This window comes from Anneissia japonica, unplaced genomic scaffold (assembly GCF_011630105.1).
Source record: "Anneissia japonica isolate Jap-2015-1 unplaced genomic scaffold, ASM1163010v1 scaffold1005_len2656397_cov198, whole genome shotgun sequence".
In the NCBI taxonomy this organism is placed as follows: Eukaryota; Metazoa; Echinodermata; class Crinoidea; order Comatulida; family Comatulidae; genus Anneissia; species Anneissia japonica.
The window spans coordinates 2,547,300-2,574,042 of record NW_022683792.1 but is presented as its reverse complement, the minus strand read 5'-3'; the positions used below and the strand labels follow the sequence as shown (position 1 = coordinate 2,574,042).

Here is a 26,743-nt window from a genome sequence, read left to right as displayed (position 1 = left end):
TATATATACTGGTACTAGACCTAGGCACATTAATTTCTTTGAAAAAGCAACACTTACGGAAAGTTCGGGTTACAAAATCCCGACCACCCAAATACAAAACGCGATACATGAAACTTCCGAAATATAAAATACTAATTACTATTTGTCTTAATTTGACAGAGCACGAAGGTTCATGCCCTCAATTACCTATTGCAATTTGCATTGGTGATACCTGTGAAACTGATGATAGGTGTGGTCAGAAGGAAAAATGCTGCCCGACTAGCTGTGGCAGTAAGGTCTGCATTGCCGCTATACCGCCTGAAGATGTCCAATCGATAACCGATAATACTCCAGAAGGAGATATCAACAATGCCAAACACGTAGCGCATGGTAAGTAAAATAGGCCGAAACAATACATGAAACTTCCAAAATATAAAATACTAATTATTATTTGTCTTAATTTGACAGAGCACGAAGGCACATGCCCTCCAATACCTATTGCAATTTGCATTGGTGATACCTGTGAAACTGATGATAGGTGTGGTCAGATGGAAAAATGCTGCCCGACTAGCTGTGGCAGTAGGGTCTGCATTGTTGCTCTACCGCCTGAACATGTCCAATCGATAACCGATAGTACTCCAGAAAGAGATATCAACAATGCCAAACACGTGGCGCATGGTAAGTAAAATAGGCCAAAACCATGGAGAATGCAACATGATGATGAGCACGCAATAGACTTTTTAAAATTACAATCCGCTCAGCCGCAAGTCGCAAGAATCTTCTGGAAATCGGGACGGCCTCCCGCACTCTCACAAGCATGCAAGAATCTCCCGGAAAATGTCTTATCTTCCGTAAATTTAATATCTGATATCAAATTCATAACTTTATTTATCAATTATTCCACTGAAATCGATTACGATGGGCATCGCTATGAGCAGAAATATAAAACTTGGGACTCTTGCGTATAGACTGGGGCGTCGATAATTTTTAACCCGCACATTTTGCAACACAAACATTTTGAACATATGCAGTTTTGGTTTGAATGTATTTGGATTGCGAAATGTGTCAGCTGAAGTGTTAAGAAAATGTTGCCTCCAAACTAAAATACCAAACCAAAGTAAGATCAAATGCTGGTCACTCAATTCCTATACAACTCTCCTAGCATTGTGGATCGATCATGCTTGAGAAAGAAACAAACAAATCAATGATTCAAGGATGGATGAGTAAAATTATGAAAATTAATTTGTATTTAAAGTTTAACGTTTTGATTACTGTGTATAGGCCTACCGGTATTTTCTCTCTTTAACTTACATCAGATTAAATACAATGAATACAAAAAACCAGACAGTATTTTATATTAGGCCTATTTCTATTTATTCAGTCAAAGGGAATAAAAATATTAGAAGGGAACAAGAATGGTGATCTTAATCTATGTAGGATTATGGTGAAACTATGTAAAAAATTGAAATAAATTCATCAGGTGATCTTGATATTACTGTTTTCATTTGGAATACTGAATGCATATAAATAGCAAATGCCATCTGAGAATGAAATCTCAAAATGTATTGATTATCCAGATGAATTGAATATTAATGTTAAAAAATTAGCCTTGAATAAAGCCCAATATACAAAACAGAAAAGTGCGGCATTCCAGATGTCACAATACCAGAAGATGTTTCAGCAACTCAGAAACATTACCAACGATGTCCTTTGTGCGCTAGTAATATTATACTAGCCTAAAGCAAAGGTGTCACGATTTCATGTGAGAGCAGTACGTACCGGTATTTGTTTTGGCGATTTTGTGTCCAAATATAAGTAGGGCTGTAACTGCTTAAATATATATTTTTTCAGACCAACCTAGGCCCGGCAAATGTCCACTCCCCGATGACATCACAGGGGATTGCTCGGAATCCAACTGCCAGTCGGACTCCACGTGCGGCACTAATGAGAAATGCTGCATGACAAGATGTAACAACAAAATGTGTGTTGCTGCTGTCACAAGACCAGAAGGTATTTCAACAGCTCAGAAACATAAACCATCAATGTCTTTGGTACACTATATTATGATAGCCTAACGCAAAGGTGTCACGATTTCATGTGGAAGTAGTACGTATTTGTTTTGGTGATTTTGTCCAGATGATTGTAAGGCTGTAACTGCTTAAATATATATTTTTCAGATCAATCTAGGCCCGGTAAATGTCCACTCCCCGATGACATCACAGAGGATTGCTCGGAATCCAACTGCGAATCCGACTCCACCTGCGGCACTAATGAGAGATGCTGCATGACAAGATGTAACAACAAAATGTGTGTCCCTGTCGTAACAAGACCTTCAATTGACTTTATACAACAAGGTATCTCAGTCATTTATAAATCTAAACTAATTGAGTACTAGGCTAGCACAAAACAAATGTAGAGGTAAATGGCACGTCGTAATTGTCTCTTGGTGTCTAATTGAAAGGTCGGGGTAGTCTGAGGCTACTTGTTGATTCATTGGAAAAAGCAGTATGTATTCATTGTTTCCTTTATACCTAGGATTAAATGGGTACCTGTTCTACCATGAATACGGTTGTAAGTGTATTGACAGGAATAGGCCTAATCTGCGAACTTGAACATTAGAAATGTACATTTTAATATCTAATTAGAATCCTTTCAAGATTACTTATTATGAGAACAGTACTGATTTGTTTTGATGACTGTGTATAAGTATAGTTTATAATATAATTGCTTACTTTTCAGAGCAACTTAGGCATACTGGTGATTGTCCACTTCCCACAGAAATAACAGTGGATTGCTCCGCATCGGGGTCCGCATCCATTTGCCAGGCGGACTCCATGTGCGCCCCCAAAGAGAAATGCTGCCTGACAACTTGTAAAAAAGACATGTGTGTTCCTGCTGTCCCAAGACAATCAGTTAACCTTGTCAGAAGACCTGCAGGTATCTCAATGGTGTATTTAGTATAAGACAGAAAAAATTAGCCTTGAATAAAGCCCCATGTACAAAACAGAAAAGTGCAGCGTTCCAGATGTCACAATACCAGAAGGTATTTCAGCAACTCAGAAACATTACCAACGATGTCCTTGGTGCGCTAGTAATATTATACTAGCCTAAGGCAAAGGTGTCTCGATTTCATGTGAAAGCTGTACGTATTTGTTTTGGCGATTTTTTCCCAGATGTAAGTAAGACTGTAACTGCTTAAATGTAGGTATTTTTTTCAGATCAACCTAGGCCCGGTAAATGTCCACTCCCTGATGACATCACAGGGGATTGCTCGGAATCTAACTGCCAGTCGGACTCCACGTGCGGCACTAATGAGAAATGCTGCATGACAAGATGTAACAACAAAATGTGTGTTGCTGCTGTCACAAGACCAGAAGGTATTTCAACAGCTCAGAAACATAAACCATCAATGTCTTTGGTACACTAGATATATTATGCTAGCCTAAAGCGATTTCATGAGAGAGCAGTACTGTATTACAAAATATATATACAAAAATGTGCTGTCCGGCTGTTCAAGTACCAGATGGTATTGAGTGGTCAGAAATGGTCATTGGTATCTCTTGTAGGGAAAGCATATTAAGATCGACACGAGAGGTGTTATTTGAAGGAGGCCCCGTTATTATTTACGAGAGTGTATGTGTGGAAAAATTAATAATTTATGTTGAGAAATAGCGGATTGAACGTGGCGTGACTCAATGACAACTTGCAAATAGTTGTCGTGGCAGGAATTAAACATCTTCAGATTTTAGGATCTGAGATACAACTGCCAGTCGGACAGTGTGTTCGGCACTAATGAGAAATGCTGTATTCCTGATGTTACAAGATAGCCAGTTAACTTTGTCAGAAGACCTGCAGGTATCGCAATGGTGTATTTAGTATATGATAGGAAAATTTGCCTTGAATAAAACCCCCATGTTACAAATTCGTATGAGTGTAGTACGTATACATTTCGTTTTGTGGATTTGTACAGATGTAAGTAAGGCTATGACTGCTTAAATATATTTTTCAGATCAACCTAGGCCCGGTAAATGTCCACTCCCTGATGACATCACAGGGGATTGCTCGGAATCCAACTGCCAGTCGGACAGCGTTTGCGGCACTAATGAGAAATGCTGCATGACAAGATGTAACAACAAAATGTGTGTTGCTGCTGTCACAAGACCAGAAGGTATTTCAACAATTCAGAAACATAAACCATCAAAGTGTCTTTGGTACACTAGAGATATTATGCTAGCCTAAAGCGATTTCATGTGAGAGCAGTACTGTATTACAAAATATATATACAAAAATGTGCTGTCCGGCTGTCCAAGCACCAGAGGGTATTGAGTGGTCAGAAATGGTCATTTTTATCTCTTGTAGGGAAAGCATTTTAAGATCGACACGAGAGGTGTTATTTGAAGGAGGCCCCGTTATTATTTACGAGAGTGTATGTGTGGAAAAATTAATAATTTATGTTGAAAAATAGCGGATTGAACGTGGCGTGACTCAATGACAACTTGCAAATAGTTGTCGTGGCAGGAATTAAACATCTTCAGATTTTCGGATCTGAGATACAACTGCCAGTCGGACAGTGTGTGCGGCACTAATGAGAAATGCTGTATTCCTGATGTTACAAGATAGCCAGTTAACTTTGTCAGAAGACCTGCAGGTATCGCAATGGTGTATTTAGTATAATGATAGGAAAATTTGCCTTGAATAAAACCCCCATGTTACAAATTCGTATGAGTGCAGTACGTATACATTTCGTTTTGTGGATTTGTACAGATGTAAGTACGGCTATGACTGCTTAAATATATTTTTCAGATCAACCTAGGCCCGGTAAATGTCCACTCCCTGATGACATCACAGGGGATTGCTCGGAATCCAACTGCCAGTCGGACAGCGTTTGCGGCACTAATGAGAAATGCTGCATGACAAGATGTAACAACAAAATGTGTGTTGCTGCTGTCACAAGACAGCCAGTTAACTTTGTCAGAAGACCTGCAGGTATCGCAACGGTGTATTTAGTATATGATAGGAAAATTTGCCTTGAATAAAACCCCCATGTTACAAATTTGTGTGAGTGCAGTACGTATACATTTCGTTTCGTAGATTTGTACAGATGTAAGTAAGGCTATGACTGCTTAAATATATTTTTCAGATCAACCTAGGCCCGGTAAATGTCCACTCCCCGATGACATCACAGGGGATTGCTCAGAATCCAACTGCCAGTCGGACTCCACGTGCGGCACTAATGAGAAATGCTGCATGACAAGATGTAACAACAGAATGTGTGTTGCTGCTGTCACAAGACCAGAAGGTATTTCAACAGCTCAGAAACATAAACCATCAATGTCTTTGGTACACTAGATATATTATGCTAGCCTAAAGCGATTTCATGTGAGAGCAGTACTGTATTACAAAATATATATACAAAAATGTGCTGTCCGGCTGTCCAAGCACCAGAGGGTATTGAGTGGTCAGAAATGTTCATTTTTATCTCTTGTAGGGAAAGCATTTTAAGATCGACACGAGAGGTGTTATTTGAAGGAGGCCCCGTTATTATTTACGAGAGTGTATGTGTGGAAAAATTAATAATTTATGTTGAGTAATAGCGGATTGAACGTGGCGTGACTCAATGACAACTTGCAAATAGTTGTCGTGGCAGGAATTAAACATCTTCAGATTTTAGGATCTGAGATACAACTGCCAGTCGGACAGTGTGTGCGGCACTAATGAGAAATGCTGTATTCCTGATGTTACAAGATAGCCAGTTAACTTTGTCAGAAGACATGCAGGTATCGCAATGGTGTATTTAGTATATGATAGGAAAATTTGCCTTGAATAAAACCCCCATGTTACAAATTCGTATGAGTGCAGTACGTATGCATTTCGTTTTGTGGATTTGTACAGATGTAAGTACGGCTATGACTGCTTAAATATATTTTTCAGATCAACCTAGGCCTGGTAAATGTCCACTCCCTGATGACATCACAGGGGATTGCTCGGAATCCAACTGCCAGTCGGACTCCACGTGCGGCACTAATGAGAAATGCTGCATGACAAGATGTAACAACAAAATGTGTGTTGCTGCTGTCACAAGACCAGAAGGTATTTCAACAGCTCAGAAACATAAACCATCATGTCTTTGGTAAACTAGATATATTATGCTAGCCTAAAGCGATTTCATGAGAGAGCAGTACTGTATTACAAAATATATATACAAAAATGTGCTGTCCGGCTTTCCAAGCACCAGAGGGTATTGAGTGGTCAGAAATGGTCATTGGTATCTCTTGTAGGGAAAGCATTTTAAGATCGACACGAGAGGTGTTATTTGAAGGAGGCCCCGTTATTATTTAGTGTATGTGTGGAAAAATTTATAATTTATGTTGAGAAATAGCGGATTGAACGTGGCGTGACTCAATGAAAACTTGCAATAGTTGTCGTGGCAGGAATTAAACATCTTGAGAGTTTACGATCTGAGATACAAAATATTAGATTTAGACAATGATTTGTGCACAGAGAACAAATTGTTTAGATTAAACATAGCAGAATACAAAACGATTACTGTAGCCTACAGTATTTTGGTTATGACTGTATTTATGTTCTATCATTACAATATAAAGGCATCCTAAAGGAAGATAGACGTTTGAAGAGACAACCCTTCCCTGATCCACGACCAGAGCAAATCATTGAAGAATCTGAAGACAGAATTCGATGGTGTGTACCAAGTGTCTGTGAGCTCAAGAAATGTCAGCGTATGGTCAATGAATTCACTTACAACCTGACCCCACGCAAAGACTGGAGATGTATCCAGGCTGAGTCCAAGGAACAGTGTTTGTACTGGTAAGAAATGTTACAATTTATTAACGATTTTGATTGTCACCAAGCCGACCAGAGGTTTAAAAAGAAACATTTTTACCACGTAACAATATTATGATAGCAGCCTATTCTTAGCCAAAGAGTAGACAGATTACGGTGTGAAGAAGTATGCATAGGCCTATCCTATTTTTTTAATTTTCAGGGTATCCAGAAGACTTGCCGATGTTGCTGTTACTCGGGTTGATGATGTATACACCGCTGTCAAGAAATACAAGCTAAAACCAATTGTCTATGAGGCTCCAGTCGTCAAGGTATAATTTTAAGTTCACTACCTGTCTATGTCCCTTCACATGCTAATTTTTCCATATTGCTCTCGAGCAAAAAGTTAAGTGGATCTGGTAGGATGGTAAAGTATGATATACTGTAAGTTATGTGCTGATACTTGCAGCATGGACGCTGGAATAATAGGCATTTTTCGCATTTTATTCATCTTGCGTAAATTTCAGGATTTTATGTGCTCGACATACATTAGTTATGGGTTTGCGCATGCATGTTTCGTTTTGTTTACAAAAAGGGGCGGAGCAATCGCGTTCCATGTTGGGTACTAACGTTAAAGTTAAGGTTAACGTCGTGCGGCGAAAACTACCTAATACCCTTTACCAACACTTCGTATCCTTTGGCAAAATGTTCTATATTAATGCACTTCTCTCTAAGCCCACTTCTCAATTTACTAATATATAAACACCCATGGAAATAGGTCTTCTGGTATTCGTGGATTTTCTTTGGTGTTTTAGTCAATCTAAAGAAAACCAAACTTCTTGTTATTATTAAGCATGAAAGGTCCACTGATTAATCTCAGATAAGAAATAAAGGTAAAATTAATCTACTTATGAAAAGCGTTAATGTGACGTAGGATGTGATGAAAATCATTAGGGTTAGCTAGCACTAGTGTGTCGTCAACAAAACGAGTATAAAACTTAATAATACCTGATTCTATAAGTTTAGGAACAATAGACTCTTCTAGTTCAGTCATTAAAATATTGGCTAAAACTGGTCCAAGGGGTGAGCCCATTGAAACGTCGTCAGTTTGGTTATAGAATTCATTATTACATGTAAATACAGTTTTAGTACAGCAATCCCTAAGTGGTTTCCTTAGTGTATTTTTCTTAAGATTAGTAGATATCAATTTCTTATTGTAAACCCTATCAAGAATTATATTAATTACCTTAGTATAAGGGGAACATTTGTAAACTGAGATTTAACATCAAAAGATACAAAACGGTAACCTAAATTATATAAATGGTCTGGTATACCTTTAATGCGGTCAGCAGCATTAAACGAATCTTTAAGGACAGATTAAATTTACCTTTGAATCATTTGAAAACAGTGATATAGTACATTTTTTTGGATTTACAATTTAACAACAGTGTAGGAAGCATGAGTATATATCGTAAAAAATACACATACAGGTCAATATGTCCATTATGATAGCTTTGCCCCATGGAACCATAAGATTTCTTGGATTCACCCTTTAAAAGTTGTTAACCATGTACTCAATAAAATAAATGAACCTAAATGTATACATAGGCCTACTGATGATAGCTTGATTAAGATTTGAGTTAGATTGCCTTATCTGGGGAAGACAGGTGAATCCATTTTACGTAGATGCTTAAACAAAGTAAAGAAACACTTAGTTAAAGAGGTAAAATTCATAACATTATGGCAGTACAAAAATGTCTCTCATTTTATATCTACTAAAGATCAAACCCCTAAGGAATATAGGAGCTCTGTTTTTATCATTTTAAATGTCCAGGTTGTAATAGTCATTATATTGGTAAGACAGATAGATGCTTAATAACTAGACTTAAAGAACATTCTTCATGATCCGAAAGTGTTATAAATGAACATATACAAAATTGTGAGGCATCCAATATGTTTTAGGTTTACAAAGGTATACTTGAAAATGAGAATGTAGCCTGTAATGTAAGTAATAAATTAGGTTTAATATTTTCTAATACTAACATTATTGACAGTTCGTAAAATTGGTCTATACTATACTATTGTTTAAAGAAGCGTTTGCTATTTGTAGGCTACACACATTGCTTAACAATGGGCTGAAAGCTTTAAAGTAGCTTTCTTTGTTTTTGTATTTAGCTTTGATCAGTAGGGTAAGAATGCTTTGATCTTTAGTTTAATCATAACTATGTCACCTACTGTACTAGGGGTAATGTTTTGATTGGTCAATCACTTTTGTATATATGGATAATTTTTCATTTCTGATGATGACATAATTAATGTCGAAACATTGAATCCCGACATGATGGCGTGCATTTTGATACTTGGAGTATGTATTATACTATCTTATATACATTTTACAGATATATATTCTTTGAATTTTAGCCATACAAAGGACGATACAAAGTTGAATATTGTTATTGGTATTGTTGTGTAACTATAACTTTGTCTGCAACCTGGCATATATGCAAAATAAAATGACGTCACTATATACATTCTTTAATATTTCAATACGTAGGGATCCGAATCACAGGCTCTGAATATCTGGGAGAGCATCACCTTGGCCATCACCCGCAGGGACAACACGGAAATCAACAGATGGTCTGATATTCAAGGAAAACCATCCTGTCATGCTGGAATCCAACAAACTTTCAGTTTCAAGGCACCAGTCTGCAGTCTTATCAGCAAGGAGATCATTCCAAAAAGGGGAGATTACATCGAAAGCGCCAGCCACTTCTTCTCTGAAAGCTGCGTCCCTGGTAAAATGAAATTTTACATACTTTTGAAAAAAAAAGACCCTTTGAGTAGATGTAACACTTGCAGCATATGTTGACATACTTGCGTATACTACATTGTCATAAATTATCGTAGGCCTGTTTAAATATTGTCATATTGTTTTCAGGTATTCTTGATAGAAAATACAACATTAAAGGCACCTACCCTTTGAACCTCTGTGAAGCTTGTGCCAAAAACAGCGGCAGGTGCAGCATGACTGAGGATAGATACGCAGGCATTGAAGGCTCTCTTACATGCCTTAGTGAATCCAAAGGACAAGTTGCTTTCGTCGACCGCACATTCTTAGAAAAGATCATCGCTGATGGTCGTAAGTCAATTTATTTATATAAATAAGCTTTATAATATTGATTTACCAACAGAATTACCAAACCAAAACAAATTAAGGGATAATACGCATTGGGTCTTTTTTTAACAGGTGCAAGTAACTATAAGGTAATATGTGAAGATCAATCGACTGATCTGGACCAGCAATCTACCACCTGGAAAACCAACAAAGCTTGTCAACTTGCTGTCACACCACGACCAACGGTGGTCGTGAACAGCCAGAAATCTACTACCTACATATCCAACGTCATTGACCTGATGACCAAGGCTGCCAAAGTACGTTCCATTTGCTGATTCAGTGATTAGTTAATACAATTTTAGATGTCGGTCCTTTTTATAAATGATCAGTAATCATAAATGTATTTAGGAAGAGACCGTGGTTGGAAATTTATTAATATCGATCATTTGGTACCTTTAGTACTCAATAGCTAAGCCTCTGTGGGCTCTAGTGCTGGAGTTGTTTGTAGTGGGGTAAAAATGTAATCTCTAAACCAGGACCCTCATAATATTTATAACAAACAAAATTTTTAGTATAGACAAAATTTTTATTGATACATTTTTATACAGATCTACGGAAAGAAATCAGTAAGCAGCTTCAAACTCTTTGAATCTGTCAGCTACAAGTGCCTTGTCAAGGATAAGGAAGGTGTTTATGAAAATGACATCATCTTTAGAGACACCAAGGGTGACGAGACTCGTGAAATTGTTACAATCACCGATGATAAACCATTTGCCGATGAATTCTTCCGAGAGTTCTCTAGCTGTATGAATCTGGATCCTAAACCAAGTGCAAAATGGTGTGTTGTCACCCAGGCCGCCCTCGACAAGTGCATAGAGATGAAGACGAACTTCGACAAAACTGACAAGGTAGGATTAACAAAATAGGGCCTACTGTATGCATAATTTAACAGGCCCTATTAAAAAAAATTAATTATTTCATCAGCTCTAGATGGTTGTAAATGTTGGTTCAAAACATTCAATGAAAGTTACGCATCTACCTTAAATTTGTTCCCTGGAAAAAGACCTAGTGGAAGTCCAACAATAATGCTGGATCAACAACGTTAAATCAAGACAGGGCTGTTTTGGTATAAAAACATAATGGTGTTACAACAAGAATGTCCAGATCAAGATGGAAAGAAATGAAAAGGTTGTGATCTCTATGCAAACTTATTGGTAAACTTTAAATAATTTTGTGGTTATATTTTGAAATTAGTACATTGTTATTTTCAGCATATTATTATTGTTGTTGTATTCTATAGGTTAATGATATTGCTTGGGGATGTGAAAAGCTGCCATCAACCATGGAATGTATGAAAGCAGTGTTGAACGGCACGGCCGACCTGTACTCCACAGATCCAACGGAGACCTTCATTGCAGGACACGAGTTCAAACATCAACCAATCCTCAGCCAATATTTTGATACGTTGACCACAGTAAGTTACCCACTTTATTTTAGTGGTGGGTTAATCCCGATGCACCCTTTTGACATGATGGGGCTTATTTTACTATATGTTAGAATTGATCGGGTTAAGGAGATTTAATAATATATAGATTATCATGTAGTAATTCTAGTTCACGTCAGTTGGTGTCATATACTTCCAAATTGGAGATGAATTAAAAAAATGAACATAATTTGTCCATAATATCTATATTACTTATTAAAACATTTAGCTCCATTCTACATCATTGTTTCGACAACTCTGTTTTCGTTTCGAATTGTAGCCTCTTTACACTGACACCACCAACAAATCGTTCGACGAAACCACCTACACCTACACCATCGGTATCATGAAGAAGGATCGATTCTATGACTTGTATGGCAGCGATGCCCGCCACGTTAAAAGTCTCCGCAACTTAAATACTTGCCATGCTGGCATGAAGAAGGTTCGTTACTTGAAATTCTATATTGTAAAGAATATTTGATATATTCTTACAATATAATAATCCGTCAGGAGACATTTGTAGAGAGAAAGCTATAAATCTTATCTAAACCTATGTTTTTCTTTAATGTTATACTTTTGCTTACTTTTCTCTGTCAATACATATCAATATACGAATGTTGCAAACATTTTTATTGTGATGTTTCAGTTGTCCTCTTTCCACCATCCCATTGGCTGGCTTTTGGCTAACGGAACCATCCCACGTATTGGCTCAATCTTCGAGTCTGTCAATAGATACTTTGATTTGTCGTGTCTTCCAGGTAAATAAAATACCTTCCTCACCTTGTGATTTGATTAAAAATTACTGTAATTCAAATTTTTAAATTATACAAAATAATATGATTTAAATAATGTATTGAACTTCGTTCGTCGATTTCTAGGAATCATTATGATAAATGAATGAAGCTCAAACTTTGTAATCACTTTGTTATGACTCATCATTATCACCACATCACCACCACTACCACCCCATTCTAAACTTCATCATCATCACTGTGATCATTATCTTAATCATCATCACCCCTGCCATCATCATTGTTTTAATCATAATTATCATCAACATCTTCATTATCCCCTTTCTCACCAACATCATTCATCATTAATGCATATCATTTATAACTATCCATATCATGTACATTTGTATAATTATGTATGTTCACAACCAGTATTTGATTTAAACTAATTTTAAGAACTTTTATATTTTTAGGATCCGATCCTAGCATCTGGAGACTAGATACCGATCTACTTATGGGTCACGAACTCAACTGGGGATTTAACAGCCTTTACTTTTACAACTTCACTGGCTTCCAGTGGTTTATCTGGAACTCACCAGCTACATGGAACTACTACAACTGGGACAGGCAGACACCATGGTATGCAGTCTGTGTAGTCCTTTGTAAATTGTCAGCACCTTTTCAAATGTATTATCCGTAAATGAAATTATACTGAAACTGGTTGTAACTGATTTTGCGATATCCGTTCGTTACTAGACACCAAGGTCTACGGCTTGTTATAATAACAGCATGTGGCGACCTCTATACAGATCTTTTCAGAACACAAACACATACATGCATATGAATGTCTACAATATTTATATATATTAATGTGTTTATGTATTGATATGACACTGTGTCAATAAATCGATCTTGTATCTTGTATTTTGTTGTATTGTGATATACCGATATGTTTAATTTGTATATGCCCCATTACAGCACACTTCAGTCGCTCCTTCTGGATAACATAGAAAAACAAAGTGGACTTTCTGGCATCGGTAAGACTCATATTCATCAAGATGACCTTGACTGGCAAATGCTCAAAGACATCGTCGGCCTCCCAGATGATATCACAGTAAGTATACCCAGTTATTGAAAAAATTATTGAAAAATAACATTGAAATCATATTACACTATTAATTTTAACCAAAACCATCATAATACAGATTTAGTCGATATTCAATAATAACCATTATCCATAGTTGATCAAATTCACAAGATATTCCAATAACCATGATCAAATTCAATTTATTTTCATTAACATGTAACATATTTCTTTATGACAATAATTGGCTTATTTGATGAAATATAAATATGTTTATTTGATGCAGCATGTTCAAGGATTGGACGATCAGATCACCAACAGTGGACCTCCAGGAGCTCCACGAAAGAATTCCAGAGTTAACGACATCCAGAAACACAATGAAAAGTGCGTTGAAAAAAACAATGGTATAAATATAAATACAGTTAAGGATTCAGCGCGTCATTTATCCAAGAAATGCGCTTATAAATTATATTTCAGATTACTTATAAGAATTTTATTGAAATGAAATGAAATGAAAACAAATATATTACTAGATTAATTTAAAAATGAACGTCCTTATTTAGTCTATACAATTCTGTTTGATTTCTGTTCTTTATTACATATTATGTTTTCATTGCAGTGGAGTGAAAATTGGCCGTTTGAGAAGCAATATTTTGTCATACGCCCTTCAAATGCGTTACGAGAGAATGGAACAACTGGGAGAAGTCATGAAGTTCCTTCACAATGTCCCAACCGTCCCAGACATCCGTAACAGGAATTCTGATTGGATGAATCACCCATCTGTCCAGGTGATGATAACAAATTTCCAACTCAAATATTATTATAGGAATCATGTTTATTAAACTTGAAGGCGCAGTTTCTTTACCTCGGGTTGTTTTAGCTACTGTAACCATACATCAACACAAAACTAAATAAATAAACCGACTTGTTAAGACTTATGCTACAATTAAATATTTTTTTCTAGAGTTACCTTGAGATTTACTATCCAAATATGATCGGTTATTACAGCGGCTTGTTTGAAGATGCAGAGATCCGTAAGCGTGAATTTAACCGATACACCAACCCAATCTGGCTGTCTACTAAGTACTCAAACTACGTCGATGTCATGAAGGTATCTCTCTATTTCTCTCTTGTCGTACCTTAATTTCTAAGTTTAAAGTTTGCTATTTCTCGAAATTTCATGATTGGTTACAGATGCCTTGGTTAAATAGGACACTTCTTTCCCATACTACATATTATCTCACACTTTTTAGACCACCTTTAGAATCCTGTTCTGTCATCTTTAATCAAATTTCTAAAAGAAACTCTTAACAAATTGACCGAATTCACTTTAGGTTCGTGCGCCTTATCAGTACTGCAACATTTGGCCCTCGTCGTAATAGCATTTTCGACGATGTTATCATTGTCACTTCATTAAATGTTATATACTTCGGTATTTTCTTTGTGTTCAAATGTGTTAATTTTTTTGATTGTAATCTTATATCGTATTTTTGACTTAAAGTTCCCAGTTGTTGTCTTCATCAACATGCTTGATTATTTTTCTGTTCCATTTTGATGTGTTAATGTCTGTAAAAATGTTTTTATTTCACGATTATCTAGTTTATATAATGGTTTTGTTTGCAAAATTAGGATGATCTGTTTTCTAATTCTTTTAATATGTATGTATGTATGTAGGTAGATAGGTGCCCCTGCCTTACCGCTCGACCACTCGACTCTCCAATTTTTAAAATGTCACTTAAATAATTATAGGTTTCGTTAGTGTTGTGTGTTATGAGTGTAAATTGTGAACATTTTGAATGTAATTTGTAATTACTATATACATATAATATCAATTTTTAATGATAATGACAATTTTTTAAATGTTTTTAATTTGAATTTTATACCTTGTGATATTATATTTTAGTTGTTTATTTTTTCAGTTTTCGCCTGTAAGTGGGAAAAGCGTATACTTATTTTCTGATTTTCGCCGGTCAAGTAAGCAGATTCTGTGAAGCTGCCACTATCACGATATACTGTGCTATTTCTTTCCTATTAGACATATTGGGTGTTCTACATTACAAATTAATTAGTTATCTTGTGTATTATCTGAAACAGTAAAATAATTTTTGATTTATGTAAGGTAATTTCATATCTGTTTCATTACTTGTCCAGACTCATCAGAGAGAAATGTGCCATAGCTGCATTGGATACGGACCCAAGAAATGCGTAGAAGACACTACTGCCGAGCCATACTTTGACTACATAGGCTCGCTCGCATGTCTGGAAGAAAAAGCTGGTGACATCGCTTTCTTTGAGGCCCACAAATTCCAAGAACTCTTGAACGCTGATGGTCAGAAACGCCCAGAAGAGTACGTCTTGGTTTGCCCAACAGGCGAAGTCGTCCTCTACCAAAATGAAGTTAGCATCATCGAAAAATGCAACTTCGGTCGCGTCCCATACCCTGCTATCGTTACTTCACATATAAAAACTGGTATGTATAATTTTTCTTTAATTTGTAATTTTAAGTAGACATATAAAGTTTTATGAATTTTTATAAATTATATTCTAATTATTATAACAGCAACCCAACTAGCGATATTGTACAATGTATGAGTTGATTAAAGTATTATTTCTTTTCGTCAACAGGTAGCTGGAGATGGAACGTCACCAAAGCTCTCTTAAGTGCGCAGGAGATATTCAACGTCCAATTGAGGAGAAGCGATCCCGCTCAATTCAGTATGTTTGGAGAGAATAGCGTGTTCGATCGTTCCACCACTGAATTGAGACCGATAAACCTCCTGCACCAGACACACCAGACCTTCCTCGGACCAATGCTCCTCCATTCAATGGAAGCCATCATCAAGCCATCAAATTGTACGTAATTTCAACAATTGTATCATTATCTACACAAATATTGTACAACACAGTTGTATGCCTTGCAACATTGCCGAAGACTATAGTGGTGTGATAACATTTTGGAACCTTAGAAATTCAATAAATTCGTTAATATGTTTTCAAAATGAAATAAGTCAGACGGTTAAAAGCATCATCTAATAGAATTATGTTTATTTCAAAGCCTACAATAACAGTGATGTAACCCAGTATGTAAGACAATGTCCGTGATACGAAACCCATCGGTCTGAAAAACTGTAACAACAAAGATCTTCGAAATTTCCATCTCATGAAGTGAATATAATTCCATATTTCAGCTTAATTGAGGGAAAAAATATAGACTGGATCGTTACCTGTTTTGACACTGACGTTGCATTGTTTCCGCAGTCACACATTTAGATTTCTGTGGGTTAGCTCACAGCTATGTATAAAACTAAGTTGTTGCTTGTTCGTGTACATGGAGTTGTTAGAGTGTAGAAATTCCACCTTATCAAACAATACGCTGGAAGATCCGTTTAAATGAGGCATTGCCTTCTATGGAGACAATAATAACATTAAAGCAATTTGTTCAGACAAACGATTTCTTATAGTTTAAAAAATAGTTTTGCATCCTATGAATTATGTATTTTTGCCACACTTTTCTTTTTAGTTGACTGGTGGAAAGAAGACAGCAAGAAGTGTTATGGAGAGACTTACACCAATATCCTTACTGAAAAAGATGGTACTTGCAACGCTATAGTGAAGAACGTTACTTGTGTTGGCAGTCCACCCACTAAGACTGTCTCTGTAGGACGTTATGGCAAGAAAACAGAAGTCACTGTAGAAATGTGCAGGTGATTTAACAAATATTGTCTAATCAATAAAATAACTATATCAGCAGAAACAATTAAAAAAACAATTGAAAACAATTATTTACGTTTTCCAAAATGCAAAAAAAAAAACACTGAACAAAGAAATTCCTGTGAAAAACTAGCTATAATATATACAGGACCAGATGAAATTCTTCTATGATCAATAGAATCGTATTTACTTAAACGGTTTAGGCTTAGCCTATTTTCTAGCATAGAGAGTTCCGAAGTTACATATTGTCTTAATCTTCTTCATTTTCAAAACTGAAATAACTGCAATCTGTATCACTAATTTAATACTGTAGCCACTTATGGCATTATTATGATTATTTATTATTGATCTGAATTCAGTAAATAAGATATGTGAACACATTTTGTTGCCATTTTTTGAAAATTATCTTGAGCAACATGGTATATATGTCAATTTGTGAAAATTCGATGAACTACAGAGTGTGAAAGTTTGTCTTTGCATCTTCTGAATAAAACTGATCCTCCCACGTCTTCTCATAATTAATGTTGAACCAGTATTTTTCTTTCTGGAAAAACTTAAACATCCTTTTCTCTGAACACAAGTATATTCAATCTGTTAACAATCTTAATAAATCATTTACAGATAAAATCTCTCTAACATGACATTATTTTCTTGACAGCCGTCCAACCAAACACATCCGCAAAGTAGCCGAGTTCACATGTGAGAATGGAGATGGTTACATGAAACCAGTTACCGTCGCGGTCAGCTGCGAATGTGTGCCATGTAATGAGCTGACATACTCGCCGACGTGGAACAAAGACCACTTCTGGAAGACCGACGCGAAGTTGTACCACAGAAACAAGGTGTCAAACAAGGAATCTGACTACGATCTTTGGGGTGAGTTGTATTTCAGTTCCTTCTGAAATTACTCTTAAATCGAAGACCCGATATAAAACCTATGAAAATTGTAAATCTAATAACAGATGCATTCATATAGTGGCTATATTTTTATAATAAGGATGTATGTGCTTTGTTTAGGCACGAATGCAGATCCCTGAAAACTCCGGCATTCCTAGAATATTAGTAACACCACTTTTACTTGTTATATATTATAGAAATGACGACATAGAAAGTTGAGACAAAGATCACTATATATGAAAGACAGACAGAATGTAATTTACTTACTTAATTGTGTAGATAAGACATCCACATTATATAAAACAAACCATTCATATCATGTCATATCATTTATTTCACATGTAAAAACAATAATAATAAAAAAAAGATGTATGGCTGACTGGCCGGATTGCTCAAAATCGATGCAAAGTTTCTGTCACTGGGCTCTCCGGGCAGCGCATACAGTACAATAACACATAAAACAATCGAGTATAAAAATATAGATACGGTAACTAACACATAAAACATTCGAGTATAAAAATAGATAACTACAGTATCTATCATTTTGATAGATAACAATCAATTTTTTTGATTGAATCAAAACAAAACAAAAAAACCCTAATTATTCTGAATTCATCAATTTTTTTTTTTTGCAAAAATCAGTTACTGCTAATCGATGAAACAACCAACTGACATTTCCGTCGGTATTATGCCCCGCACTCTAACGTCTGGAATCTATATCGCATGGAACCAATGCAACTGATTCATAACGATCATTAGCCTTTTAATATTGACAATTGTGTTTCATTTTTCTTTGTAGGTAACAAACTTCAAGGCAAGGCTACACTCTAAAAGGACATTCGACTTTAAATTTTAAATTATCGCTTCTATCGCGCTTCACCTAATGTATTGCACTATTGAAATATAGAGCTTAATTATTGCTTTTGCTGGTACAATATTATGTTGTATACTGTTTTATTATGTAAAAAGGTAAGTCAAAGGTCCAGTCAGGTAAATTAACTAAAACTCACTGATGATTCAACACTGTTAGTCTTAAGAGACTTAAAAAAAAAAACTATACAGCCCATTGTGACTGACTCAGTTCCACTTATTTTTAATTTGCTAATTAATTATTAATTGTGTGCAGTGTTATAATTCATTTCTATTTTATTTGTACGAATTTTTTTTGGATTTTGTTTGATTGCGCAAGTTATTTTGTATTGCATGGTGATTTGTTACTTCGGTACACGAAAAAAGACAAATAAACAGTACTTTTTTTGCACAATGTATATTTGTTTTTAATTTATTTAAAGTAGGCCTAAATATCTTTTTTGTCTAATACTGCATATTAAAGGAATATGAATGAGGAAGGACGAGCAGGGACGTAGCCAAAATTTTTAAAAGGGTGTGTTTGGAGCCGTTATGCGAGGTCAATTGGGGCAAAGCCCTTTGGGAAGTAGCGCACTCTGAATGTTTTTATGACTGTTGTGAGAGGATAAAGTTAAAATTGCAATAGACGCATCATAAATAATATCAGTAAGCCTAACAATATTTATATAATAACTTAACAGTGGCGTATCTAGGAATTCGAAAGAAGTGACCCTGGGAGGGACTTTCACGGACTGAGGAACCACTGACTTCAGCCCCACCGTGGTTGAGGCTGAGCTAAGAAAATTTACGATTAGGACACATCTAGATGGCCGGAAATTACACTCTCAGACTTAAATTTTAATATATTTTTCTCTTTTTTTTCCATTAAAAAAAATACGGGGTGGGGTGCTTGAATCCGCCACTGCTCAATACATTTTTTATCCAAAATAGTCACGATAAAAGGGCATGAAAATCCAGATCACATCCTCAGGAATCACTAAGACATTCTCTGAGCACAGGTGCCGACTCTATGGAGTTTAATACCCAAGAAAGTGCGTATATATGTTTTGAAATGTGGAGGGGGATATTTGGTGAGTTGAAACCCACCTTAATCCCACCATAGTTGGGCAGAGGTGCGAAAATTGAAGGAAATAGTACCTCTAGATGGCCAGAAATGACACTTTTAATAAAATTCATCATCATTACATCACCATTGTATATAGTCAAAATGAAGCTCCAACAAATTTCTTATGATCTTTTATCAGGGATTTTCAGCAACCATTTAGATCTTATTAATGTGTGTGATGTACCATAAAAAATAAATCTTAAACACATTGTCTTTGTGTATGAATTACATACTTCAAAGCCGTGATTTCACAACCACCTCAGTTTCACCTTGGTTGGGGCTGAGGCGAGTAAATTTGAGGTACCGTACCTCTAGATGGCCGGAAATGACACTTTTATATAGTAAAATTCATCATCACCACATCACCATTATATAGTCAAAATTAAACGCCAACAAATTTCTCATGATCTTTTATCACGGATCTACTTAATATCCAAGACAACTCCGGCCTAACCATAGCTTACTAAGCTTTAACTACTATAATGATTAACAAATCACAGCTTTCTTTTTCGCCTTTAGCACAATTTCCTTAAGTCTTTAATATTATTAATATTATTATCTATTATCATTGTCACCACCGCCATCATTATTATTATTTACTACCACTAGTAGTAGTATTATTAAACAAAACGTTATAAAAGCTTGCAAAATGATAAAACCAAACTGAACCATACATATCACATTTCTGTATCTTAAAAGATCTGGCCTTCCATGGGATTTATGGATTTAAGATTTTTAAAAATCACGCTTAGGCCATGTGTTATAATTATAATAGTAGTCCTTTTAGGCCTATATGCATAACGTGTGCTGATGCATATTTACATACTTTAGAAGTATTTATTTTGAGTGATCCCAGGAAATAATTTGTATTGGCCAGCAAGAAAAAGCTTTAAAATGTTAACACTGTGTACAAAAGAGTGGGGGGGGAGCCTCCTCCCCCTGGATACGTCCCTAAATGAGCGAGTAAGAGACCTAGGTAGGTCCCAAACCAGTTTACTACTAGCTAGACTGAACCTATATTCTAGCCTCAGAACCTCGCGGTGGGCCAGAATGATCCTGGGGTGATGGAGTCGGAGAGATCAACTTTGCTTAAAAGAGATATTAACTGATATGTACTGACGGCTTCCTCATTGGCGGAACAGAGAGGCCTGAGATGAAAACAAAAATTTATAACGTGAATCTGCATAATCAATCAATAAAAACACCGGTAAATATAATGAAAATGTGTGAGTATAGTGAGATACGTATACAGTAAGATCGTATGACAATATATGATATAACTGGAGAAAGTAAAGATTTAATCAGAAAGTGAACATTAAACAAACACATCCAAAGAAATTAAGGGGGTGGGAAGCCCCCCCCCCCTTGGAAGGTACAAAAACAAAAACAAAAAAAAAAAAGAAAGAAAGAAAAAGAGAAAATTGGCCAAACGCCTCAGAATCTATTTTCGGGCGTCTAGAACACCAAAATTTCGCTAGGGCATGTCCCCGGACCCCCTAGGGTAGTATTATCTCGATATGCCCCCTTTCGCCCGCACTAAGCCAGCACTTAAAGCAACAAAAGAAAATCCTTTTGTAATTTTTTTCAGTACACACATTAGAGATCAAACAGACCTTTCATATGCATGACCTCGATGTTTCAAAGGAGCTGTAGAGTCACATAAGATTTTTAGATAGAAGGTAGTTCGTAACAATTACATAGCTATTACTGTAAATATTGATTGATCTGAAGTAGGTTTACCTTTTTAAAATGTGAAATTAATGAAATATGAAGGTTATTTTTTTGATCTGCATATGACATGAATAAAAACGTTACGCAACAATTGCGTGATTGTTAACACTTTCTAGATTATTATGTATGCCCTTGGTCTTATTGCCTCTTTATTCTCCTAAGTTTGTGTCTTATTGCCTCTTCAATTTCATAAATTTGTGCAAAGGCTTCAACATTTTCATATAAAAGCTCCCGCATTTAAAAGGCTACTGTATACTAAACTTCATCAAGCACAATTTCAACGAAGTCTATGAAAATGGACCCAACAGTGCTGATCTATAGTGTTATCGGTTTCATTGGGTGCTCGACAAATGGATTTGCGATATTTATTCTATTTCACTTAAACAGCCGGTTGAGTACAACGAACCTTCTGATCACAAACCAGTGTATCATTGATTTTGTCACATCTTTGATGTCGCTTTGCCTTTTTCTCGATCCCAACATAATGACTCGACTTCCAGATTCGAATAGTGTGGCAGAATTCGTCTGCAGGTTTTGGTCAAGCAAATATATATTCTGGGCATGCACATGCTCCTCAACGGCTAATCTTGTGGTACTGACAGTTGATCGTTATTTTGCCGTAATGCATGCAATAAAATATAATGTAATTAAAGAGAGGCTGTCGATGAAAGTATTGTTTTTGTTAATTCCCTGGATATGTGGTTTTATGTTCCTCCTCCTCTGGTTTGCGGCACACACTGTAAAAGATGGAGAGTGCATCCAGAGTTGGCCGAGTGTTGATTATCAGAAAGCGTTCGGTTTATTGACTACTGTTTATCTCCTAATTATTCCTATCAGTGCAATGCTATTTGTTTACATAAATATTTTTTACGCTCTTCGATATCGAGTCGGAGATGTCTCATCTACAATAAATGCAAACTGTGAGGCCAGGCGACTGAACATCATTAAGACTATGGTAATCGTCAGTGTAACATACATTGTCTGTTGGACCCCAAACCAAATAGCATTTGTTAACTTCACATTAGGTGGAGAGCTTGATTTTCACGGAGCAGTTTACTACATCACAATAGCCATGTCTCTTGTTAACATCTGTGTAAATCCAATAATATACACCTTCAAATATAATGACTTCAGGGTGGGTGTGCGAAAGACTCTGCCGTGTCTTAAATCAATATTCACACCACAAGAACCCACACCACCCAACTGACCACCAGGAACTCACAGTGGACGCTTTTTCTGTCATTTTGTAGTGAATTAACCGCACATTTTATTATAATTCAATCATGTATTTATATCCATCATTATTAAAATCCCAAGAACGTATATCGACAGAAACTGTGTCTACAAATTCGATGTCATAAATGTCAGATTGGCAAGCAAACGTATTGGCTGCCTACACACCATTGGCGGCGCCAGGATTTTTACCGACTGTTTAAGGTTCAAAAGCTTATTAATCGATTTTAGAGCCTATTATATAAAAAATACGTATAATTTGTTTTCTCCCCTACGAATTCTGGTTATTCTCCTCGACGGAGAGGGTGAGGCAAGGCCTCCTCAACGGGGAAGGGAGGGGGGTAGATCATATAGTGACCAGTAAGACGCCCTGACCACGACTCTACCGATAGTTCGGAGTATAGCAGGAGGGTCAAAGAGTATAGCAGGCCAGGGGGGGGGGGCGCCTGTGGCCCCCCAGTGGGGTCCAGGGGGTTTCGTCCCCTAGAAGGCACGGATACTTGACGAATTATGGCGAATTTTTATTACTTGGGCCTATTTGATAGGCATCGAGCTACTACTGTAATATATGACTTCATGTAGGCTATGTTTTCTAATGCGGAAATCAGCAAGACCAAAACATTTTGAATAAAACAAGAAACAAAGAGTATGCAAATCATCTAATTTATTTTCAAATCCTTATTTGAAGTAAAATTCTACATTTTGGAAATTTTGCATGAAATCTGTCAGGGGGTGGGGGATATAGCCCTCTTAGCCTCCATCTATGCGCCACCACTGGCCCTTGCTATGCCATTTTCGATATGTGATGGTCTGCGACCTGTAGACCACGCACAATAGGCCCTTTTAAAATTTAGAGCACTGATGAATATTTATTACTTCGTAATTTGCATAACGAATCGAATTATATATAAGCCATGACTTCTTACGATGTCATTATTTACGTAATGATACTCGACCTCAACGGTTATTTATCATTGGCAGTAAGAAACCATTATTTAGATATAATGACCTTGACACGATAACACGTGTGCATTATATACATATAATGACTTTGAAGTCCAAGCATTATATAGGCCTACATATAAAGGTTTTGCGACAGCTATTATTTATATATAATGAAATGTAAAAGCAGTTATTTATATATAATGAGTTTGAATCAATTCGCTATTAATATAATGATGAAATCAGAGAACGTATATAATATAAATAATTGTAAGTTCATTATTTATATATAATAATTTGTTACCTTTTCATTATATATACCGTACCGTATATAATGGAATCAGTGAACTTATTATATATAAAATTGTAGTTACTTTTCATTATTTATATATAATGATTTGTTACCATTTCTAATTATTTATATATAATGAAACCAGTAACCTTAATATATATAAATAATGTTTGGTTACCCTTTAATAATTTATATATAATGAAATCAGTAAACTAATTATATATAAATAATGAAAATATTAACGCAATTATTTACCTATAATCTTTTAGGTGTAAATGCATTATATATAAATAATGGGTGATCATATTCAAATGTTAAATAATAAATTATATATAAATAATTGTGTTAAATAATAAATTTACACTTGGCGCCTCATATAGCCACGGCGTTTTTTTTAATGGCTAAAGCCTAAGGGCTATAATAATTATGTGATTTTAGTAAGCTTGTCTGGAATATTAAATGTACAAATAAATAATTGGAATATTAATAATTATTTAAGTTGTTCGCAAAAGTAAATGAAACTTATGTCGAATTAAAGAATCAGTACACTTATTAATGTTGTTATCTCAATAGTTTATTCATGTACGGTATTCTTTACTACTGTGTAGCCTGCTATAACATTTTGATTGCTATACTAATATACAAACTTTTATTTCCATTTCAATAAGAGACAGAGGTTATCGATTATTACTTGCACAGGGCAAGTTCCGTTTAGAAAAGTTGCTAAATTCGTAGGATGCCCAGGCTAACCATGGAGATATAAAAATAGACTCTATAGTCCGACATGCACCCATACTTCTCAAACTGGATTCAATCCTTAAAATCATCCGTATCATCATTCTCACAATCATCATCATAATTAAATTACTTTGAAGTTGCTCAGCAAACTCTCATTGGGGGCGGGGTGCTTGAGGGCGCATGCTTTTTAGTGGCCGTGATTTCCCACCCCCCCCCCACCCACTCCCAAGCTACACCCATCCCCAAAAGCACCCCTCGCTGAGATGAGCCACTAGCCTACGTGCATTGTACATGACGTAGAGGCTATTTTTTAAAGCGTGCGTAAGCAATCTACAGAGGGCGTATGTCTATGAATGGTTAGAATAGTAAAATTGTTTTTATTTTCCCTACATAATCGCGACAGGGTATCGGCAGGTAAATATGATATTTATATGTTATTTATACAACCAATACCTATCACTGTTTTAATCGTTATAATAAATAAAATTAACCCATTTTTGTACTATGCATTTTTAGGATTATCTTCTTCTGTGGAATTAGAAATTACTGATTGTTTTCGAAGTCACTAGGCCTAGCTAGGCCATCCATAGGCTAGGGCCTAGGTAGGCCGCTTAGTAGAAAAGGCTTGGAGGAATGTATCACAATCGATCATCTCATCTGTGCTCGACTTTAATCACAGAATTCAGATTGCCTAGGCCTAGGCTAACTCAGAGGACTTTAATAATAATAGGAAGTTGATATATTTTTTTCACCGTAAACAGATCATTAAACGATATATTTACGTGAAATAAGTAACACATGCATGCAGTCAAATTAAAAAAATAATAAACATGCATTATCGGTCATGTAAGTTTATCGATTTAGGTTAAATTTTTCTATTAATGCAAGTTTAACTTTCAACACTTGAAATTAGCGTCGGCCCAAACTGCGGTGCCCAAGCTCAACACGGCACTGATTTAATTGTTGTTTTATTATTAAACGTAATTTAATTTTCTACAATAGTATGTAATTTAGTCATTACATAAATTATTAAATTAAATCATTGCGATAACGATTCACATACTATGAAAGTGATATTACTGTATGAGCTGGAAATATTTGTGTTTTTTTCATTTTACTCACGTCATTTGTTGAATAAACACACTTGAAAACGTACAATACTTGGCATACACCAAGACATGGAGGTTCCCTGCTAAAACTAGCACTCAATTACCACAAAATCAAAACGATATTCTTTAGGCCTTAGACTCTACGAAGTATGCTATGAAGCAAGAAGTAAACAACAATGCATATTAAATCATTACAATTAAAGTAAGACAAAACAAATATTTTTAATGTTTTATTTAAACACATTTTCCCACATCGTCACAAAAACAACATTGGCAATTCATAGAGTGTGGATCACACGCTCTTTAAACATCTTGCTTGATGTTGTTCTTCGCGCTCGATCAAGGCTAGAGGCTCACCTCATCTAAAGACTATATTAAATGATGTTGTTTTTGTTAGGGTCAGTAAATGTGTTTGAATGAAAACATTAAAATGTTATTTACTTTGTGATGATTGACTGTCGTACAACAATACAGACTTAGGCCTAGAAGAATGTCATACGGAGCCAAGATCTTTATAAAGTTACTGGAGTCAACCCATTATCTGAGCGTGTTATGGTCAGTGTTTGGCCACATCGTTAGAATGGAAGAAACATTCCCTGCATACCTTGCTTTGTCATTTGCAGTTGATGGGTACTGCCAACCAGGTAGACGCGGCCGTCATAAAACCAACTTTCTTGGAGTACTTTGTAAAGACCTTCAAAAATGTGACCTAAAACTACAGAACTTTGGTGTGCCCCCTCATCGATTTGGTCAAAAGGCCCCCCCCCCATCAGCCAAAGCTCGCCTTGCAGTCAGACCAAAAGAAAAAAAAAATAAGCCTAGTTTTCCCATCCCAGCCATTTCCGGCCATCTAGAAGTCCCAAATTTTTAAAAAAATCTTGTTTTGGGAAGGAGGACACCCCCCTCCTATACCCACCCCCGGCTCTGGACTTCGGCCCTCAGA

General features: G+C 36.0%; 3 protein-coding genes across 8 annotated transcripts in view; all 3 read left to right on the top strand.

Annotated features, from left to right (window-relative positions):
* LOC117102597 (major yolk protein-like) overlaps positions 1-19,048 on the top strand; it is a 21,385-nt gene extending 2,337 nt beyond the window's left edge. Inside the window, exons 2-30 of one of the 6 annotated variants that reach the window (XM_033242951.1) lie at positions 160-369; positions 448-657; positions 1,831-1,989; positions 2,157-2,333; positions 2,719-2,916; positions 3,198-3,356; positions 3,989-4,147; positions 4,783-4,965; positions 5,120-5,278; positions 5,911-6,069; positions 6,585-6,804; positions 6,983-7,091; positions 9,314-9,554; positions 9,698-9,898; positions 10,007-10,191; positions 10,483-10,782; positions 11,175-11,348; positions 11,638-11,799; positions 12,004-12,115; positions 12,562-12,727; positions 13,067-13,202; positions 13,459-13,556; positions 13,792-13,960; positions 14,137-14,283; positions 15,324-15,642; positions 15,798-16,025; positions 16,693-16,876; positions 17,542-17,759; positions 18,580-19,048. In XM_033242951.1, coding sequence (XP_033098842.1) covers positions 160-369; positions 448-657; positions 1,831-1,989; positions 2,157-2,333; positions 2,719-2,916; positions 3,198-3,356; positions 3,989-4,147; positions 4,783-4,965; positions 5,120-5,278; positions 5,911-6,069; positions 6,585-6,804; positions 6,983-7,091; positions 9,314-9,554; positions 9,698-9,898; positions 10,007-10,191; positions 10,483-10,782; positions 11,175-11,348; positions 11,638-11,799; positions 12,004-12,115; positions 12,562-12,727; positions 13,067-13,202; positions 13,459-13,556; positions 13,792-13,960; positions 14,137-14,283; positions 15,324-15,642; positions 15,798-16,025; positions 16,693-16,876; positions 17,542-17,759; positions 18,580-18,611 — 5,174 coding nt within the window. In that variant the 3' untranslated portion in view covers positions 18,612-19,048. The remainder of the gene's footprint in view (positions 1-159; positions 370-447; positions 658-1,830; positions 1,990-2,156; positions 2,334-2,718; positions 2,917-3,197; positions 3,357-3,988; positions 4,148-4,782; positions 4,966-5,119; positions 5,279-5,910; positions 6,070-6,584; positions 6,805-6,982; positions 7,092-9,313; positions 9,555-9,697; positions 9,899-10,006; positions 10,192-10,482; positions 10,783-11,174; positions 11,349-11,637; positions 11,800-12,003; positions 12,116-12,561; positions 12,728-13,066; positions 13,203-13,458; positions 13,557-13,791; positions 13,961-14,136; positions 14,284-15,323; positions 15,643-15,797; positions 16,026-16,692; positions 16,877-17,541; positions 17,760-18,579) is intronic. The other 5 variants (XM_033242969.1, XM_033242960.1, XM_033242988.1 and 2 more) reach the window with 5 other exon arrangements.
* Positions 19,049-21,762: 2,714 nt separating this feature from the next.
* LOC117101294 (QRFP-like peptide receptor) lies at positions 21,763-23,340 on the top strand. Its single transcript, XM_033241257.1, has one exon. It carries the CDS (start codon positions 21,776-21,778, stop codon positions 22,691-22,693), a length of 918 nt encoding a protein of 305 aa, XP_033097148.1. The 5' UTR covers positions 21,763-21,775; the 3' UTR covers positions 22,694-23,340.
* Positions 23,341-25,065: 1,725 nt separating this feature from the next.
* LOC117102594 (E3 ubiquitin-protein ligase LRSAM1-like) overlaps positions 25,066-26,743 on the top strand; it is a 15,704-nt gene continuing 14,026 nt past the window's right edge. Inside the window, exon 1 of the mRNA XM_033242936.1 lies at positions 25,066-25,105. The gene's annotated coding sequence lies outside the window, so the exon portion shown is untranslated. The remainder of the gene's footprint in view (positions 25,106-26,743) is intronic.